The sequence below is a fragment of the Microplitis mediator genome, chromosome 5, assembly GCF_029852145.1.
Source record: "Microplitis mediator isolate UGA2020A chromosome 5, iyMicMedi2.1, whole genome shotgun sequence".
Lineage (NCBI taxonomy): Eukaryota > Metazoa > Arthropoda > Insecta > Hymenoptera > Braconidae > Microplitis > Microplitis mediator.
Window position 1 is genome coordinate 4,880,053 of NC_079973.1, and position 20,777 is coordinate 4,900,829.

Here is a 20,777-nt window from a genome sequence, read left to right on the forward strand (position 1 = left end):
AATCGCGCAAAATCGAGGATATGTCAGCGCTGATTGCTTTCAATTGTGACAGATCAAGTGCAGTGTGATTGAAGACACGTGAATTACATAAATGGTCATCGGACACTCGACAGGTATTTATAATTTTTTATATTTTTTTTCTACCTATTAAATTCCTGCTCGCTGCTATTTTTAATTTTAAAAATTAATCTTCCCAAAGCTCAATGTTTAGTTTATTTAAAAAGTTAAATTGAATTTAAAATAAATGCTTGTTGATGAAAAAATATTTATCACAATGTCTCACGAACATCAGACAGCAAGAAAAGAGAATCATGGCTGCGCCGAGGATATATTTAACGCCTGCGTCTCATGTTACTCGAATATCTGCGTTTGCGCTTGAAATAGACTTTATTCCTCACGTTTAAAACGCGTGGCAGTCTAGAAGCTTAAGAAAACTCCCATAGATCGGCAACGATAAATTTTTAATAATTATTTAACTCCTTAACACATATATTTACATATATATCCAACAATCCTCGCTTTGATGCTTTTGCAAATAAGTTTAACTGTTGATAGATAACAAATAATAAATTAGGAAAAGTATTATTTGACTTTATATATATTTAGTTGGTTTTGAATTGAATAGTAGTAGTAAAATAAATTACTGATGAGAAAAAAATAAAGTTGTATCAATGACAGGGTGTTGTACGTTCCAGTTGACAGTGAATCAATCATTGAAGAGTGTCTGGTATAACGTCTGCGATACATCTCTCTATCTGTGTGTCAGTAATGATCCAATATAATGTCAAGAGCTGTGATAAAATGTATTCCACGGTATCTCTCATCGCACTTTACTGTATGCATGAAAAATCTACAAGAGTCAACATTATATCTAACTGTAATGTATTATGTAATCTGTCTATCGACTTTCTTTCAACTGATAGCAATCATCACTACTATTATTATCACTGTTGTCTTCTATTACTGTATTGTTATGTAATATGTAACAATAGTTATTATGTATGCATGAATGAGTACTCGAACGAACGAATGCATGAATGAAATGATATTTAATTATTTATAGCGTTGATGTAAGCTGTCTTTAAATGTCAAGTGCGGTTTAATAATCAAGAAACTTCCAATAATCTTCAAATATGGCCTCGGCATTAAATGTTAAGCTTAGCTGGTTGAATACGGGTCAAATATATTGCACGATTGACGCATTTGGTCCCCTTCAACCAGCTTTAGTTGACATTAGATATCATCTGTTTTATATTTTATTATTTATATTAAATACTTGTGATAATTATATTGATATTGATAATGATAATGATTATTAAAATGTATAATTTAATTATTTAAATATATATATTTATTGAAAGAAAATAATAAGTTCATTTTACTAATACATTTTTATAAATTATTTAAAAGTCTCGTTATTTTACCTCTCACATATTTTTATTTTATTTATACTTTAGTCTATACTACTTTACTTATATACTTTTACTGTAGATATAAGAGTACAAAAGTCATTTTTACTTTGAGAAATGAGTGTGTTATTACTGAAATTTAGTTTCGCTTCATAATTGTTACGGTTATGAGAACGTAAGAATAATAAATGGTCTTGTGGAATTGAAGAGAAACAACATATAGAGTAGTAGAAGTTGTAGAATGAGAGGAAAAGAAAAAAAATGAAAGAAAAATAATGTTAAAATATAGAGAGAAAAAATGCAAAGTCCGGAAGGTAGAAAAAAAATAATAATAAAAAAATAATGACATAAAATGGGAAAAAGCGAGCATCTGAAGCATTTGGTTACTGGTCCTTGAGAAAGACCGTTGTCTTTGCATTGCAAATCGTCTACAAGTTCAAATTGTAAAGTAGCTGCCGAGTGAAAATGCTGAAATATAAAGAAAAGCTTTGGGAAGAGAGTAATAATGTCTTCTTTATTTTTTTTTTCTGTTTTAAGAATACAAGAAAAAAAAAATTCAAATAAAATTGAGGAGAAAAGAAAACATTGCGTGGATCAATTCCATTACCGTACGACCAGACACAGATCGTTTTTTCTCTTGAAACCTCCTTCGGGTAGCACAGTTTGAAACATGTAAATTTATCAAAGACCCCAGCATTGGTATGCGAATTTTTTAAAATTATATTACTTCTCATAAATTACCTAATATTAAATGGGTTTCCTCGTTTTTATTTTACATGAATTTTTAACCATTTTTCTTTTCCTCTACTATTTCATAAAAATATTTATTACTCATATATTTGAAACTTTTTCTCTCCGCTACTTCTCTCTATATATATATATAAATATATTACCTAAGAGAATTAAATAGATAACGGTATTATCCTTTATAATAATAATAATAATACCACTGCGACGTCTAATAATATTAATAATAACAACAATAATAATAATTCTGCGAAATAATTTTCCAACAATTTATTGCCCACGTTAGTAATTTATCAAATATTTGCTTATTCCGAAAATTAATAAACTTTTGACTCGTGAATGCTAGTCAAGAGAGAGCTAGAGAGAGATAGTAATTATAAGTACACCTGAAACATAAATAAATAAGTTTTCTAACAGCTTGGTACTATTAGGCACGCCTGCGAACCGATCGTCAGTTTGAGGTCTCGAGCTCCGCCCAAATCGTTTTATTTAAGATGGTGTAGGTATGTTCTCTAGATCCATTAGAAAACTCACCCAACTCCCACTATTATATATATATATACCTTGTTCTCTTCTCTCATTCTCGCTTCTCTCTCTTTTTCTCGTTCGCTCTTGCCAGGGTCCTCTTTTTGCCCAGTCCGCACACACTGGGATCAATAATGCACCAACCACTCGCTGCTCACCCCTCTCTCGCCTCTCGAAAACCGTATCCGACACCCTCTCTCCACCACCCAGCCCCAGCTTCGCGCTAGCCCGCACCAGTGTGCTCTTTCCCTTCCTTCCTTCCTTCTCTCTCGTCGTCTCCTCGTTTCTGCTGTTTGTGTGTCCGCTTCTCTAAGTACGCTCCATACTATCCACAATATATCACTATATCTCTACACATACAGCCATATATACAGCCATATATACATACTGCCATACACCAACGGCAGCAGAGAAGCTCTGGCTTACACACAATCTCTATAGAATGTGAATCTTCTTCAGATATTTCACGTCATTCAATTTCGATCACTCTTATATTTTACTCCGTTACATCCCTCACTTACTTCTTCACTCCCTCATTCACTCACTCACCCACTGGTTCCCATTGGAATTGAAAAAGCGAATAAAAAAAGTTAATAACTGGGCAAACCAGTGGATTAAATCTCTTGTCACCCACATCCATTACATACATATTCATTGATCAACGGAGTAAAGTACAACGAGTTGTTATTACCAAGTGATAATTCTTATTGCTGTAATAAAACAGCGTTATTGGATCTCTGGAGAGATTGAACTCAGTGACTATAGTACCAGTATAATAGCACCGAGCGTGTAGGGAAGGGTTTGCGTTAGTTTACACACCATCGACTAGCGTTATGTCCCTAAGGCATGACAACACTCTGCACTGTGTGATAACTTAGCTGCACTATTGTGCCCAAGTGCCATTGATATTTCTCATCGTATATTAAGTTATATACCACCCTACATATCTATATGTACATAACACATACATGATGCACACAAACATATATATGATATACGTCGCTAAGTTTAGCTTATAAGCGAAAAAAGTTTAGATTGTTCTCGACATAACTTATCTGACACTTTGGAAATATACATCTGGGGCAATAGGAAAATTTGTAAAATGTCGAAATAAATCTTATAGCAACTGGGTCGTCGTAAAAACAATCCCTGGTACCTCGCCTTCTCAAACTTAAGCCAACCGAATAGAGTATTATATAGCTTCGTGACTCTGCTATAACCTGCTTGGGATAATATCAAGGTATACATGTATATATGTATACATGTGCATAAATATATATATAGCTATACACATATAAGGGCGCGACTACTCAAATGTGCATGGGAGCGTCCGACCTAAACGACATCGTCACTACTTAAATGTTGCTAGCAAACTTGTATTCACATAACAAGGCCATACTTTACCCGTACCATTACTACTTGATAACTTTTGATTGTTGATATTTCGATGTGTACGAAATATGTATGAAAAGATATATAGCAATGTGTTGTGGTCGTGTGTGTGTAAAGATATATGTGGACAATAGTGTGTAAGAGAAGGGAGCAAAAGTAACGGTGCCAGACTCCCCAGTGCGGGGGTGAGAAAAGAGTGAGAGAGAAATAACGAGGGAAGTTGTATGATATGTGAAGGCGCCGCGGATGCGCGAAATTTTATTGAGCTTTTGGCAAATAGCTCGGAAATAGAAGAAAAGAATTTTTTTATTTCACTCATTCATTCATCTAATAAAAAAAAATTTCTTTTTTTTACGTTTCTTTCAGGTAATGTGATACGTTGAATGAAAAGGAATAAGTGTGAATAAAGTAGAGTGTTAAAAAAAAATAATAGTTATTTTAAAAAATAGAAGAAGGGAATTTGAAAGTTTGAATAGTCTGATCTACTTATAGGATGGCCCCGGTGAGAAATTAATATTTATAAAAACCGAGAAGAGGACAGTTTAGGCTATAAATCAATTGTCCGTGTATGCAATGCATCTGAATAAAGAAAATCGCGTGGGAGTGAGAGAATAAGAGAGAGTTATGCATTTGGTATGCATAAAATGGTCCCAACCGTCTACTATTCCCTACGCCCATCTCACATTTTGTGGTTTCACCGACGTTCACTTCCTCTAACTCTATTTCCCGTATGCCAGCTTTGTTATATTGGAATTCGTGTATCGAAATACGTGTGTATTTTATCTCAAATTAACGCCGTATTTTTATTTTTACTCCTGATACTATTTATAAATATATATTATATACACACACACAGCTACAATTATTCCAATTATTTTTATCAGCTAATCCAATCTCACTTTCTTGCTTCGTGCTCCAAATAATTTAGCGAACTAAACATCTATCATAGTCACACTGAATGCGAAAAGTAAAAAATAAAAATTATAAAAATATATAATATATAACACAGCAGGGCGAGAAAAAAAAAGGTTGAATGAAATATCGATTAGTTGTTGGTAAAATAAATAAACAAGCGTAAAATGAAGAATGAAGACGAAGTAATCGGGTGACAGATGACGTAGGTGCAAGAAGTTGTCTTAAACAGCGTCAGTCTGTATACCCAGAGCCCCAGACGAGGTGGATGACGACGACTACCGGTACGGCTACGAGCCACCTCGACGACGCCCAAGTGACTGCTTTTAAACCGTCTGTGCTGGGGCTGATTGATGGAGTTTCCTTTAGAAGTAAATTGCATCCGAGTGTAAGGTAGTTCGAGATTTCTCGTGAAATATATAAATGACAGCTTACACAACATGCACACGATATTATTTAATAAAAAAAATGAATGCATAAATAATATTTTTTTTCTCTCCGCTTGTTTTCCTACTCCATGTATTAATTATTTTTTTTGTTTTACTTGTTTTGTCTGATGGAAACAAATGCTGGAGAAGTTTACTCAGAAAATAGTTGTTAATAAGCGCCTGAGAATTATAGCTCTGTAATTCGCATATCAAAGAGGTAACATTAACAGCCTAATTCATCCCTAGAGCACTCTAACGATGCTACCACTACATCTCTCCGCCTTGTTCTTCTTCCTCCTGCTCATCCTATATCTACATCTACACCTCCACCAGGTCCCCCTTCACCTAAAACTCCGCTGGTTTCTCCTCCTTTACTTTTACATACATTTATATGCCAAAGTTAGTTTTCAGCCACTATACGAACCACGGGGTAAACGCCCAGTAGAGACTTCTACTACTATACCAGCTACTGCTTCGGGGAATATATATATATATATATATATATAGTCGCGAGATTTTTGTCAGCAAACAATCTGCATAGATTTACATATATCTAAAGGCCGTCTAGTTAAACGTATTATCAAAATCGTTTTCATCTATTCACGCTCTACGCTATACTTGTTATTAAGTGTCACTACAATTATAATCTCATTTTACATGATACGAAAAAAAATATGTATGAAAAAGTTAAAGATAAATGAATAAAAAATCGTAGGACACTGAAAAAAAAATAACTGTTGTGAAAGCAATGTATTTTGAGTAATGAATCGATATTAATTAATGATCCTAAAGTAAGCAGACAATTAAAAATTTGCAAATTTTGTTTTCAACGATTTAATTTAAAAAAAAAAAAAAAAAAACTAAAAATATGCACAGGTAGAAAATTTAAAAAACTATAGGTGCAATTTTTTCAAATATTTTTTTTTCATAATTTTTCGCTTTGAAAAAAATCCAAAAATTATTAGACGTCGGTTAACTTCAGTATCATAATTAATTGCATTATTAATTTGATATCTAGTGGGAAGAATCTTTTTTTTGATAGAAGAAAATCAAAATTTATTTAGATTATTTAAAAAAAAATCAAAATTTCTTGAAATAAACTGGGGTTTTTTCGATCAAGAAAATTATTTTGAAGGAAATCTTCAAATTTAAATGATCCTGAAGTTAACAGACAATTTTTGAAATTTTTTTTTCAACAAATAGATGACAAAAAAAAAAAACTAAAAATATGCACACGTAGAAAATTTGAAAATCTATTGGTGCATTTTTTAAAATATTTTTTTTCTTCATATCGTTTTGAAAAAAAAACCAAAGATTTTTAGATGTCGGCTAACTTCAGTATCATAAATTTATGAGTGTGAATGTAGCAGACATCAAACAAATTTTAAACTATTAATAAATAGAATAAATAATTATTAAAATTAAATTTTAAAAAAATGCACATTTAAAAAATTCAAAAATTAATATGTGCATTTTTTGTAAATATTATTTTATAAATTATTTACTCTATTTATTTATAATTTGTAATTTGTCTAATGTCTGCTACATTCACACTCGTTAAAATTTTTGGATCAAAAATATATGGGATTGAAAATTTTTTACCAGTATAATTTATTGTGGTAAAAATATACAATAATTCAAAAATATTTTTTCTCTTTCAGTGAAACAACAATAAAATCGTATTTTTAAAAAATGAATAGAAGAAAAAAAAAGTAAATGACGACAATTTGCGGTGAATAGGAAGTAGGAAGTCGGGTAAATGGATTAGTAAATTGTTGGGTACATATTGCTGAATAAAAGCGTCAGTATGAGAAAATGCGGTGAAAGAGGTGGCGGAGAAGGAAGTGAATATAGAGAAGAGTGAAGAGGAAGAGAAGGAAGTGGCGGTGATGCTGGTGGAGAAGGACGAGTGGTGGCATGTGAAAGGTAGGTGAAGGCAGTGGTTTGTGGCGAGATGTGGTAAGCGACAATGAATTAATCGCCGTGAACAATGCAAGCTTGGTCCAGAACCCAGACCAAAATCCTGCGTCATCTTTGGTCTACTCTCTCGCAGCTTCACCGAGCTTGATTAAACCTCCTAATCCGAAAATCCCTAATCCCACAAACTACAATCGTCTTAGTCTAATCTATTGTTTTCATTATCATACAGCAGCAACAAAAATAATATTTTGTAGTAATTAATTGACAATACATTAACAATATTTACTTTCGCATAATAATATTTGTAATCTTGTTTAAATATATTTTGTTAAAGACCTTCATCTACTTATGAGTTAGTAACAAGTCTTAAATAAACTTTATACTTCTCAACGCAAGTTTTTATGTTATAAAATGTGGATAAACGTTTAAAAGGTACAGGAGAATGTCTCCTAATCCTTTACCCAGAGTTCAAGTGATAAATTCAGTAAATCCCTGTTCAACCAGAGAGACTTGCAGTAACCCATCCAACCTCAGCCGTTACTGGCCAACTGCTAGAACCTCGGTTTCGTAGGCGGGAAGAAGATGGTGAGACATAACTCGTATTCTCCGTGCCGAAAGCGCGTTTTACGAATTATTTATCAGCGCTATATTTATACTTAAACGATTCTCGTTTATAAATCTACCTTTTATTTTTATTTTCGACAATTATTCTCGTTAATTCGCTCTTTGCTCGATAGTCCGAAATGTACTAATACCTTTTTTTTTTATCTTTCTTTAACCACAAACACTAATTTAACAAGAAACTGTTTAATAGGATGAAGTAAAAAAAAATGTAAAGTACAAATTGCTCGTAAAATGTTGAGTAATTAAATAATGAATGGAATTTGTCTAGTGCATCAACGTAATTATAAATTAAACCGGTGAATTTAATAGACAAGGTGTATAAAATAAAGTATTCAGACTTACCTTGGGTTTCCACGGAGAGCGGCATGATGTAAAGCATTAAAACCGGTATTGTTAGTACGAGTAATGTCTGCTGCATGGTCCAATAACAGCGTTAGCATGTCATCTCTTTTCTTGGAAATGGCATCATGAAGTGGAGTGTCTCCTTCAGCATCCTGAAAAATCAATACGTTTACGAGTTTTTATAGTGTGTCTATTTCATTTTAACAGCGTACTTACATTTATACTACAAACCTACGATAACGAAGTAACGTTTTATTTTGTTGTACTTTTAAAGTACTGGGACTTGTTTTTTATTGTACGGTAATAAGTTCAATAATAGACGTTATAAAAGAGATTTCAGAACCAAGTAAAATAATTTATGTGTTGAATTAAAAATGTATTTTTTCTTTTTACGGTATTTTTTTTTTATTTTTATTGTTTGCTATTTTTATGCTATGCAATTTACCAACCTGGAGGCTTGGATGGCAACCCAATTCCAATAAAGTTCGTACAACACCTGCGTGGCCTTTATTGACAGCGATATGAAGTGCGGTTTGACGTCGTTTATTCCGGGCATTCAAATCAGCTCCAGCTCCAGCTACCAGCGCCATAACGCCAGGCTCATCTCCAAATGCTGCATGATGAACTGCACGGTCACCATCTTTATCCTGAATTAAATTTATAAATTTCATTTAATTATTCATTGAAAATTGTATGATACTGAAGTTAGCCGACGTCTAATAATTTTTGGATTTTATTTTAGAGAGTAAATTATAAAAAAAAAAAATTTGAAAAAATTGCACCTGTAGTTTTTTAAATTTTCTACATGAGCATATTTTTATTTTTTTCTGATTGATTCGTTGAAAAAAAAATCCGAAAATTTTTAATTATCTGCTAACTAAATTTGTAATGGTAAAAATATTACTTAAGACCCGTTCATAAAATACGTTCGCGATTATGGGGGACGAGGGGGTCAGGGGGTCTGAGGAAATGTAATGTTCGCAGCTCATCAAACAATTTTACAAATTTTTCTCGCGGTTTTTTTTTAAATTTTATTTGTTTGTTACGATAGAAAGTCATCGTTTTATGATCCTGAAGTTAGCAGACAAAAAATTTCGAATCTTGTTTTTTCTAATTAATTACAAAAAAAATAAAATAAAAATATGCACATGTAGAAAATAAAAAAATCTACAGGTGCAATTTTTTAAATATTTTTTTTTCTTTATAATCTATGAATTTTTAAAAATTCAAAAATTATTAGACGTCGGCTAACGTCAGTATCATATCGTTTCATATTTGTAAGCATATAAATATTTCTATGTATATATTTCCGTCATAACGGGAGGGGGTCTATCGTTTGTGACGCAACATCGATAGGGGGATCGCAGAAAATGTGACACAGCGTGACGAAGAGGGGGAAAGACTAAAAAGGTAAAATTTTGCACGTATTCTATGAACGGCCCCTCAATTATTTAAAACAAATATATGTGTGTGTAGATATATATACCTCAATTTCAACATCGGCCTTGTACCGCAAAAGTATTTTAATAACATCTAGATGGCCATTATGACTGGCAGCTTGTAATGCCGTGTGGCCCGAAAATACTCCATTGACATCGGCATCTAAACGTTTAAGACATTCTTCACACTGTACAGCGTCTCCGTTGGCAGCTGATTTAACGAGTTCTTCGTTCACATCACCCGACACATGGGTCTCGAATAATTTTTTCAATAAAGCTGACAGTCGTTCTAAAAATAATACACCATCATTATATGTATAATAGAATAAAATTTTTTTTTCTTTATCTTGATACATAAACGGAATTTTAAATAGTTTGCGAACCTCCGCTATTATTTCCAGGCATACTTCTATCGCTACTGGCAACTTTAACAACCGCCTGAGGATTATACGTCCATGAAGTACAACATACTTCAACTTTTAAATCACCGTCATGATATATTTGCTGAACTCGCCCAATTTTTCCAAGAGTCTAATATAAAATATAATTAAATGAAACCCATAAAAAAATAAATAATTGGTAAATTTAATTATACTAAATTTAAAAATAACTTACTGGAGCCATAGCTTCTGCCCACTCTCCATGCCCACGTTGTAGCAATTTAATTTTTTCCAGATCATTACAAATCTGGACTAAATCACCGACAGCAAACGCTTGATTATCAGCAGCAGCACTTGTACCAGCGGATACTGGGGTTTGAACTTTAGATAGTACAGCAGGATTAAATGTCCATCGATTACCGCTCGGATAAGACACAACGATATCGTGATCTTCGTCGATGCTTACAACAGTGCCCGTTGTTCCAAGGCACTCGAACATCCCATCGGTCCAGCTACCATGCCCATGCTGCAGTGACTGCACTATTTCTAATTCCAGGTCTACATTAACTTGATCACCAATTTGTAATCCGTGTGGTCCAGGTCGCCCAGGGCCTTGTTCACCCAACAATGGCAAATGATCTCGATAAACCGTTTGTCCTTTCGCATCATTTACTACTTTAAGATCAGCCTACAATAATCCAATCAATCAATTACTCATAGATAATAAATAATAAAATAATAAATAAATATTTAAAATTCGTAACATCAACAGACCATTCCTTCAAAGCCGACTCTGTACAAATTTTTAGCTCCATTATCCCAAATTACATATGCAGCAGATCTAGGACTAGCAGCCGACCAATCTTGTATCTCATTAACTTTACCTCGTCTACCATTTCCGCCATCTTGATCTTCCCATTGCCAATCAACACCTCGTACGACTCTGGCACCAGGGAATATTCCTCTAATAGCGATCTATTGATTTCAACAACAAAAATTATCAGTACTTGTACTCTTGTATTACATAATAAATAAATAAATAAATAAATATTATCAATATCAACCTTTTTACTTTTTCTTCTTGGCTCCAAAAGAACTCGCTCACTACCCGGAGTAGTGATTCGATAAAATCTATGCCTCAAATGATGTTTATCACCATGATAACAAATTGAGCACAAATCATAGTTGCCACATTCAGCGCACTTCCATCTGATACCAAAAATAGGCTGCTGTCTACAAGTATCGCACATGGTACCGTCATGTTTGACACCAGTTGTCGCAGAGTCCAATATCCTCAGATCAAATGCTCCTGAGCATCGATAATTAGCAGCTGTCCCATTGTCCCACACAACGACAACTTCCTCAGGTGATTCAAAGTTTCGGACTGTTCCTACATGTCCTTCTCCACCATCCTACAATAAATAAAAAAAATCATCATCATCATCAGGAATTAATTTAATTTTATTTTATTTAAATACGAGTGTTGATGAAAGTAAATGAATGATAAATATTGGAGGGTTTGTTAATAGTAAAGTTAAGAAATTAATGAATTATTTATATAGAAATCCTAACCTGCTTGCCCCATTTCCATTCAGGACCTCGTATAACTCTTGCACCGACACCTTCCATCATAAAACGAGTCGCACGTGTGCCACCACTTGTACTTGCCTCCATATTTATATTATAATAATATATTTATATTGTAAAAAATATTTATCTAATGGACATTTGACGTCTTTACAATAAATCTACAACGGCATACCGTCATTTTATATATGTAGAATAACTTTATTATTATTATACATGTTAGAATATATCTATATAGTGTTTAAAAAGTATATAACTAGCGCCACGTGACGGATTAGTTAATATATTGTTGCGTTTTGACTTAAAAAGAGAAACTTACGTGACCTACCACAGAATCTACAGGTTGTTCATCAACAATCTCTATATTTATATCACTTTTTTTAAATTAAACAATTTTATTTTTCCTTTAAAAAATTTTTAATCAGATCTTTTTTTTTTTTTTAATTAATTTAATTATTTAATTTGAAAGTGACAGAAATAATTAAAAGTAATTAAGTTAAATAAAATTTTTTTATTAATTTTTATGTGGATAAACTTTTTTTTGTAATGGAATTTATAGGAAAATATAAATTCAAAATTTGGCGCGAAATTAGTGGGGAAATTTTGAAAGTTTTATTATTTTACTTTAGTTCAGGTATTTGATAACGTAATGACTCAGTTATTAATTTAAAAAAAATAGAAGTAAATATTGACACAAAGGGGCAGAGGCAGCCGATTGGTTCATGTGTGGCTCGGGCGATCATCAAAGTTAAGCAGCACCGAGCGTGGTTACTGTTTGGCTGGGTGACCGCTTAGCCATGCATTGAGCTTGATCGGACGCCTCTGTGCGCTAGGCGCGGACTGAAGAGCCAGTGATCGGTAAAATGGGAATTTTATCGATCACTGGAACTTCACCTGCTCCAAAAAATGACAGCTGTACTGGCAAAAGGTTTTCTCTGTGGTTTCCCTTTGCCGCTATACTCCCACGGCAAAAAGGTGGGGTATAGGGCATCACGTAATGATGCAGTACAGAAGCACAAGTCGGTCCACAGCCGCATGAAAAAGAGGAGGGAATAGAAAAAGGTAGCAATTGCGATTAAAGGCAAGAAGTGTAAAAGGCATAAATATGCTATACACTGTTAACAATAATAAAAAAAGTAAATATTGACACACTCATTTACGAAAAATTTTTAATCAAATTCTTTTTTTTTAAATTTATTTAATTATTTAAATTGGAGGCTTAATAGTAGAAATTTAAAATAATTAAGTATAATAAAATTTTTTATCAATTTTTAGATGAAAAAACTTTTTTTTTAAAGGAATTTATAATAAAGAATGAAAATTCAAAATTTGGCGAGAAATTAGTGGTAAAAATTTCAAAGTTTCATTATTTTACTTAAGGTCAGCAGGTATTTAATTACGTAATGACTCAGTCATTAATCAAAAATAATTCAACTAAACTTTGAGTTACTGATTTAAAAAAAAAAATTTACTTAAATCATTAAAATAAAAATTTGTAAAGCAGATTTCCCATTTGTAAATTTTTTATGAAATATTTTACGTGGCCTATTTTACCCCAGGGATCTTTTTTTTCCTCTCTCCTGTATTGTAATGTATTGAAAATTCAATAATAATTAACAATTTAAAAATTTGTGTAATTTAAATTTCGCGCCTTTGTTTTATCCAATAAAATTACAATATTCTGCGCATGATCAGTTTAATTGTCAAAGTGTCATTGACCTTTTGTTAGTTGCTATAGGTTGCTGTCAAATGAATCCTTTTGCCTAATTATTTTATACGTCTATAATTATAATTGATTTGTTTCATAATAAATAGAAAATTACAAATAAATTTGAATTTTATTATTATTATTATTATTATTTATTAAAACAATGGGAGGGTTCAAAGATATTTTAAAAGATCTAGGATGGGATAGTGGATTTCGAATACCGGTTGCTAATGAAGATAATAAACAACTCGAGCAAGAGGTAAAACGTCTAATAAAATTATTTATTATTTTCAGTAATAAATTTAAATTTTTTAGCGGCAATTTAAAAAAAAAAATGAACAGTAAAAATTTTGAATCATTAAATTTTTATAGGAATTTATTAATTTAATTTCATATAATTTAAATATATATAAATTAATATATGAAATAATAAATTTATAAATTATTTTTTTAGATTGAAAAAAAATTAAAAATAAAAAACGAATTGACAGTAGAATTAGATAACAATAAAAATCGTATTGATTCAATAGATCAATATATAAGAGATATTAAAGTAGAACACACATACAATCAGAAACTTTTAACAGCTTATATCGCTCAATATGAAGCTGAAAATCATTACGAGAAGTTATTTGAGCACAACGAGGCATCTATTGAAAAAGAACTTATTGCACTTGAGAAGGAAAAAAAAGAAACTGGAGACCGTATTGCCCGTATGAAAAAAGAAATAAAGAGACTTGAAGAAAGTCTTGATTTTTCAAAAGATATTGTGGCTTTGAACAAAACTAAAATTTTACAATTGGAAGAAATATTGAGTCGTGATGAAGAAAATGAACAATTGCTAAAAAAAGTTTCTAAATTTGATTTTAAAGAATTTAAAAAACTCGATCTCAAGAGACAAAAACTAGCGAGTGAATTAGAAGTCTACAAACGATCTGTTGTTAGAATGATTGATGAAATTTACGAAAAAGAAGTCGTGTTAGAAAGAACCGCTAAGTTTTATACCCAGGCTTTAGATTCGCGGCGACAATTGATTGAAAGATGGACCCAAAGTGTTTTTATTTTGCGTCAACGTGACAACGATATTCAGAAAATAATAAAAGAGGTCGAGACTTTGAGATCCGTGGGTGTGGAAAAATTAAAAGTACTTACGGAGTCTGAGGAATTTTTGGAAAGTCAAGTTAATTGCAATAGACTACTGGAGTATGAGATAAAACAAGTTGAGAAAATTTTGGTGCGAGCTAGAGAGAGAAGAAGTAAAGTTGAAGAGCATCTAGATTTATTTAATTTGGAATTCAAATCGCAGAGAAGAATTTTGAATGAACTGGAACAGAAAATGAAAAATATGAGAATTGATTTTAACGGAATAAGAGGAAATATTTTTAATAAAAAAAAACAAATCAGTGATTGTAAGCAAAGAATCAAAGATTTGAAGACAAGTCTGTCTGAGATCAACAATCAGAGCGTCAATGTTGAAGACAGAACAAAACAACTTGAAGAAATGATTGAGGTATATTTTAAATTATTTATTTATTTGTATTAATGAAGAAGTTAAATATTTATTGACTGATTGCAGAAAGAAGAAAAACGTAAATTTTTAATTACAAGCGAAATAAAAAGATTTCAAGGATTGATGCTGAGGACAATGAGTAGAATAAATAGTTTAGAGAGCGATAGAAAAGCAATTGAATTGCAAGAGCAAGGAGAGCTGAGGAAAATCGAACAATTCACGGCGTGTCAAGTTAAGGAAGAGAAGCAATTGGAAGAAAAAAAAGAGTCTGCTCGCAAACTTGATATCGTGCTGCAAAATCTTAAGATCCGTCTTGGGAAAAATAATAGGGTTGTGGATAAAGAGGAGTTTGAACGTAAGCAAAATGTTATTGAGGGATTACAGGAGTCTTTGAATGATAAAAAAGAAATATCTAAATTGCTACTCAATCAGATGATTAAACTTGAAGTGAGTATTTTAAATAATAGTGGCAATAATTAGGGGGGGGGGGGGCTGTACTTAAGGAAATAGAAAAAATTATCAGCTGCCGTTAAAAAAAAATTTTTATTTTTCGCGGTAGAATTTTCGGGGCTAACTTTTCATTCGCAGACGTTAAATCCGCGACGGTAAATAGGTAATATGCCCTTTTTTTAAAGGTTTTGTGTGTGCGTAATTACAATAGTATGTTAACACACCCACGTTTGCAATGGTACTAAAAAAATTAAATGAGTAAATAAAGTAAATAAATTATTATAAAAGTCGCGGATTTGATGTCCGCGGGCAAACATTCATGACACCAAAATTTTAATTGTTTTTATCATAAAACAAAAGTCATTGACATGATTCGACTGACACTTGATTTTTGAAAAAGTTTAACACCGACTTTGAATTGTTAATTTTTTATTTGTTAATTAATATTTATTATTAACTTCAAAGTAAAAGATTAAAATTTGTTTTAATTCCAAAAAAGATATTTTTAAAAAAGTAAATATATATTGCTTACAGTAATAGATTAAAAAATTATTAAAAGTTAATTAAATTTCAAAATTTAAAAAATTGTAAATATATTCAAGGTGAATATTGAAATACATCTAAAGTAATTTGACTCTGTGAGTTCTCTTATTGTAAATTGATAAAAAAAAATTAAATTGATTTCATATAATTTTTATACAAAAACCAAATTTTTCGAAAACAGTAAAAATAAAATTCAAAATAAAGCTCAATTATTTTTACAAAAGTGATTTTGGAATTTTTAAAAATACATTTTAAAAGACAAACTCGTTATAAAATTTTGGGTGTGCCCTGTTATGCCCCCTCCCCTAATAATATCAAAATAAAATAATAATTTTTTTGGTTTTTAGAATGAAATAAAAAAAGTACAGAGTGCATTAGAAGCAGATCGTAATAAACTTGAGCAAGTTAAGATAAAAAAAAAAAACCTTGAGTTATTAATGCTCGGAGGTGAAAAACAATTAAAAGTTTCTGTACGTGTTAATGAAGAAAAACAAGTTGCTGAGAATATTATGGAGCTGAGAGTCACCCAAGCTGAAGAATTGATGAAAAATACTGGTAACCGGGTTTATAACTTGGAACAATGTCACGTAAAAATTTGTGCTGTAAGTATTTTTATTTCATTCATCAATTGTAAGGTATTTAATAATAATAATAATAATTATTATTATTTATCAACAGGCAATGAAAGAAAGAATGACCGAATTAAAAGCTTTAAAAGAAGCGCTTAATTTAAAATATAAAGTTGTGATGAGCGAGTGTTCGGAATTACGATCATTGATCAACGAAAAAAATTATCAGACGTTACATCTACAGTCGCGGTACGATAATATTATGGCAACATCTAATGTTGATAACACGGATGGCATTTTACCAGCGACGACTTATTTGAAAATTCAAAATGCTCAGTACAAGTATGAGTTGCAAGAACGAGGGGATAAATTGGACGCGACTATCAGGAAAACGGAACAAGAGATCAAAAGTATGGAGAATACACTGAAAGTTGTCAATGCTTGTAATGATAATTATAAATTGTCACTGGGTTCGGTTGAGGACGACAGCTCCAAGCAGACGATTCAGAGCGAAATAGATAAAGAAATGTGTGAAGCTGCTGAACAAATGAAGAGGAAAAAATCCCAGCTGAATATTATCAAGAATGATCTTGCGGTAATAAAATAAATTTATTGATTAGTGATAATTGATAATGAATAATTCAAAATTTATGTATTAATAATTATTTTAATAGCTGGCGCAGGAAAATCATAAAAAAATATTAGAAGATCTAGAAAAAATTAAAGAAGAAAAAGAGGGAAGACAAGAGACACTTGCGATGATAGAAAAACAAATTAATGATCAGAAGAGCCGGCTAATTAGAGCGGACATGAGATTAAAAAAATTGTACAAAGATATTCAGAGGCTTTGCGAGTGCGCTGATGACGACATTATCATTTTGCAAGAGGTTCACTTTTATTTACGCAAATTTAAATAAAATAAGTTTAGTATTTATTTATTTTTACTGTAAATATTGTTTTTTTTTTCTTTAGAAAGACATCTCGACGCGAGAAATAGAAGAACAAAATCTCCTCGGTCTACAGCGAGTTACAGAGTTTACTATTCGCCACGTAGAAGCTGAAGTCTACGTTAAAAAATTGATATCCGCTAAAGATATTGTTCTACCTAGTGCTCAGCACAGTAAACCAACTCCGGCACCCAGTCTATGTTCTACCCGCAGTTCTACTACTTCTTTTAATCAAAATAAAAAATGCCAACTTACTAATGTCAACATTTGTCGGCCGTAACTTTTAAATTAATTAATTTATTTATCCTATGCCTTTAAAATTAATAAAATAAATAAATAAAATTTTTTACTGATTGAAATAATAAAAAATTTATAATTTATGAAGTTTACTTACTATTTTATGAGAGTGAATGTAACAGACATGGAATAATTTGTAAATTTTAAATAAATAAATAAAATAATTCAAATAATGGAATTTAAAAAAATGCGCGCGCTGATTTTTAAATTATTTAAATACGCATTTCTTCTTTTTTTTCTATTCCCAATATATTTATTTATTTATTTATTCAAAATTCAAAAAATTACTAACTGTCAGTTCCACTCATTACGATTTTTAATGACAATTTGTGTAATTACTGAGTATGACCATTTTTCTACATACATTGAGTACTTCTGCATCCTGGACATGTGTAGACTTTAAATGTAAAAAAAAATTTGTTGTTTAAAATAAAATTTATTTAAGTTTCTGGTTTACGCACAACTCAGGAAGTGATTTCGCTCCTTCTGGTCTGTCGCCACCACGGAACGCCATGTTGGAATTTTTGAATGCAGCTTTTCATAACAGCGCCACCTATCCCGAATTTTATATAAATTACTTGTTATTATTATTGTGCTGCAATCGCAAGCAAAACAATCCTGTGAAACAAAAAATGGCCGAAACTACTGTTGATTTGTTGTGTAAACAATACAATAATGAACAAAATAATAAACAAGACAATGACATTACATCAAAAAATAAAGACAATGATGTCGAGCAAACTAACGACGAAGATCATGTTCATGAATCACTCAAAGATATGTCAAATTTTGTTGTAAAAAGAATTTTACGTAATAATACGACTCAAAAACAAATAGCTATTGAAGGAACTTTCAAAGGTTGTGATGGTAGTGCACTAGTTGTCCTCGAGAAAAAAGGATTTCCTGAAGAACAAGTGTTGCTGGAGCAGGGGTTTTTTAATTACGAGACTACTACTAAAAAAATATACCGCAATGATATTTACAGAGGTTATGATTTATTTCCAACAAACGAATTCAATGGTGACTAAATTATTTTTTCTACTTTAAAATGTACTTAGTAATTTTTGAATTTATTTATTAAATAATTATTTTTGTTGGTACAGGACTTAATGCGACTATAACATATCCTGCTACGCTAAAGCATATTGAAAAATTTACAACACCAGAGTATTATACTATTGAAGAGACTCCAGAGCTGTATGAAAATGTTACTCTTCCTATGTTATCAAATCAATTTTCATTGAAGGTTTGTAAATTTTATGATTATCAATTAAAAATATGGAATATTTTGATGAGATAAATTTAGCGCTTTTTCTGGACTATGGTCTTTTATTTTTTTACTATTGGTAAAAAAAAATTTGATTTAAATTCTATAGAAAATAGCCTCCAGAAATTTCAATGTGCGGTCAATGTAAAGTAAGAGATCCAGTACCCGATCAAGGAACTAGTACCTGTTTAGGGAACTAGTACCCGATAAGGGAGCTAGGACCTGATCAGGAAACAAGTACCCGGTCAGGAAACTAATACCTGATCAGGAAACTAGTATCCGATTAGGGAACTAGTACCTTGTTTAGGAACTAGTACCTAATTTAGGAACTAGTACCCGATGGGAGTGTTACAATTCTACTCACATCTTTACTCAAGGGACGTAGCTACAACGCTACTCACTCACAACTTTACTCAGCTTCAACTCTACTCACAGTTTTTCTTTATTCAGGTCTAACTCCACTCAGTTATATCTTTACTCAGCTACAACTCTACTCACAAAGAATTGCTATTTTATCGATAGGCTAAAATACGTGAGTAGAGTCGTAGCTGAGTCTAGTTGAAGCTGAGTAAAGATACAACTGAGTAGAGTTAAACCTGAATAAAAAAAACTGTGAGTAGAGTTGAAGCTGAGTAAAGTTGTGAGTGAGTAGAGTTGTAGCTACTTCCCTTGAGTAGAGTTGTTGTGAGTAGAATTGTAACACTGCCTACCCGATCAGGAAACTAGTAACCGATTAAGAAACTAGTTTCCAATTAGAGAACTAGTACCCAATTAGGGAGCTAGTACTCGATCAGGAAACTAGTACCCAATTAGGGAATTATTACCCAATAAGGGAACTCGAGCCCGATTAGGGAACTCGTACCCGATCAGGAAACTAATACTCGATTACGAAACTAGTACCCGATTACTCATTTATTTGAATTGAATTTCATACCCGGGAGAATTAAGTTGATTAAAACTTTTTCAATCATCAATATTTTATATTTTTTTATCAGTGGGTTGACAATATCCTGGATGGAAAAGCAGAAGTTGATCGAGTAATTTTTAATGACAAAGATGAAAAAACAGGATTTGTATTAGTAAAAGATTTAAAATGGAATGACGACATATCAGCAATGTATATAATTGCAATAACTAGACAAAAAATAAAGTCAATTAGAGAATTGAATGAAACTCATCTTCCTTTATTGAAAAATATTAAAGAAGCTGGTTCTAAAGCCATTGAAGAAAAGTACAATGTACCGGCCAATAGACTAAGAATATATTTTCATTATCAGCCGTCTTATTATCATCTACATGTTCATTTCACTGCTTTTACTGTAGAAAACGCAGGTATGTTTTATTAATATCATGAATAATAGTAATAATATTTATTGTAAATAATAACTTTGAAGTAAATGAAATTTTTTTTAATAGGTACGCTAGTAGAACGCGCACATTTGCTGTCTACAGTTATCAGTAACATCGAAATGATGCCGGACTACTACCAAAAAGCTACTCTAACATTCCGTGTTTGTAAATATGATGCTTATAAACCTTATGAAGATTATCTTAAGAATGGAAAAACCGGGGGTAAAACGAACTCCGACGAAGACGACAGGCCGACAAAGCGCGCAAGAGTGTCCATTTGAATCACAATGCATTTTTTAAAATTATATTGACAGAAGAATAAAAAGTTTAGACTTAAATAATTTTTTTTTTAACATACGACTTTGATGAAATAATTATTTTTGGTGAAAAAATGTCTATTTTGAAAAGAAAAAAAAATAAATTAATAATAA

At 31.6% G+C, this 20,777-nt stretch overlaps 3 protein-coding genes across 4 annotated transcripts in view; 2 read left to right on the forward strand and 1 right to left on the reverse strand.

Annotated features, from left to right (window-relative positions):
* The window catches only part of LOC130667392 (E3 ubiquitin-protein ligase MIB1), a 49,814-nt gene extending 37,905 nt beyond the window's left edge, over positions 1–11,909 (reverse strand). For both annotated transcript variants that reach the window (XM_057468924.1, XM_057468923.1), the window contains exons 1-8: positions 11,691–11,909; positions 11,183–11,530; positions 10,893–11,093; positions 10,354–10,806; positions 10,122–10,269; positions 9,786–10,027; positions 8,749–8,946; positions 8,300–8,451 (exon numbers count right to left, since the gene is read on the reverse strand). In XM_057468924.1, the coding sequence (XP_057324907.1) occupies positions 8,300–8,451; positions 8,749–8,946; positions 9,786–10,027; positions 10,122–10,269; positions 10,354–10,806; positions 10,893–11,093; positions 11,183–11,530; positions 11,691–11,792 (1,844 nt within the window). In that variant the 5' untranslated portion in view covers positions 11,793–11,909. The remainder of the gene's footprint in view (positions 1–8,299; positions 8,452–8,748; positions 8,947–9,785; positions 10,028–10,121; positions 10,270–10,353; positions 10,807–10,892; positions 11,094–11,182; positions 11,531–11,690) is intronic.
* A 1,540-nt stretch (positions 11,910–13,449) lies between these two features.
* On the forward strand, positions 13,450–17,885 carry LOC130668425 (coiled-coil domain-containing protein 39). Its single transcript, XM_057470712.1, has 7 exons — positions 13,450–13,672; positions 13,868–14,923; positions 14,990–15,370; positions 16,264–16,518; positions 16,595–17,080; positions 17,160–17,372; positions 17,458–17,885. Exons 1-7 carry the CDS (start codon positions 13,577–13,579, stop codon positions 17,710–17,712), a joined length of 2,742 nt encoding a protein of 913 aa, XP_057326695.1. The 5' UTR covers positions 13,450–13,576; the 3' UTR covers positions 17,713–17,885.
* Positions 17,886–18,331: 446 nt separating this feature from the next.
* On the forward strand, positions 18,332–20,773 carry LOC130668434 (m7GpppX diphosphatase-like). The gene is made up of 4 exons (XM_057470733.1): positions 18,332–18,749; positions 18,833–18,975; positions 19,992–20,328; positions 20,413–20,773. Exons 1-4 carry the CDS (start codon positions 18,362–18,364, stop codon positions 20,625–20,627), a joined length of 1,083 nt encoding a protein of 360 aa, XP_057326716.1. The 5' UTR covers positions 18,332–18,361; the 3' UTR covers positions 20,628–20,773.
* The last annotated feature ends 4 nt before the right edge of the window (positions 20,774–20,777 follow it).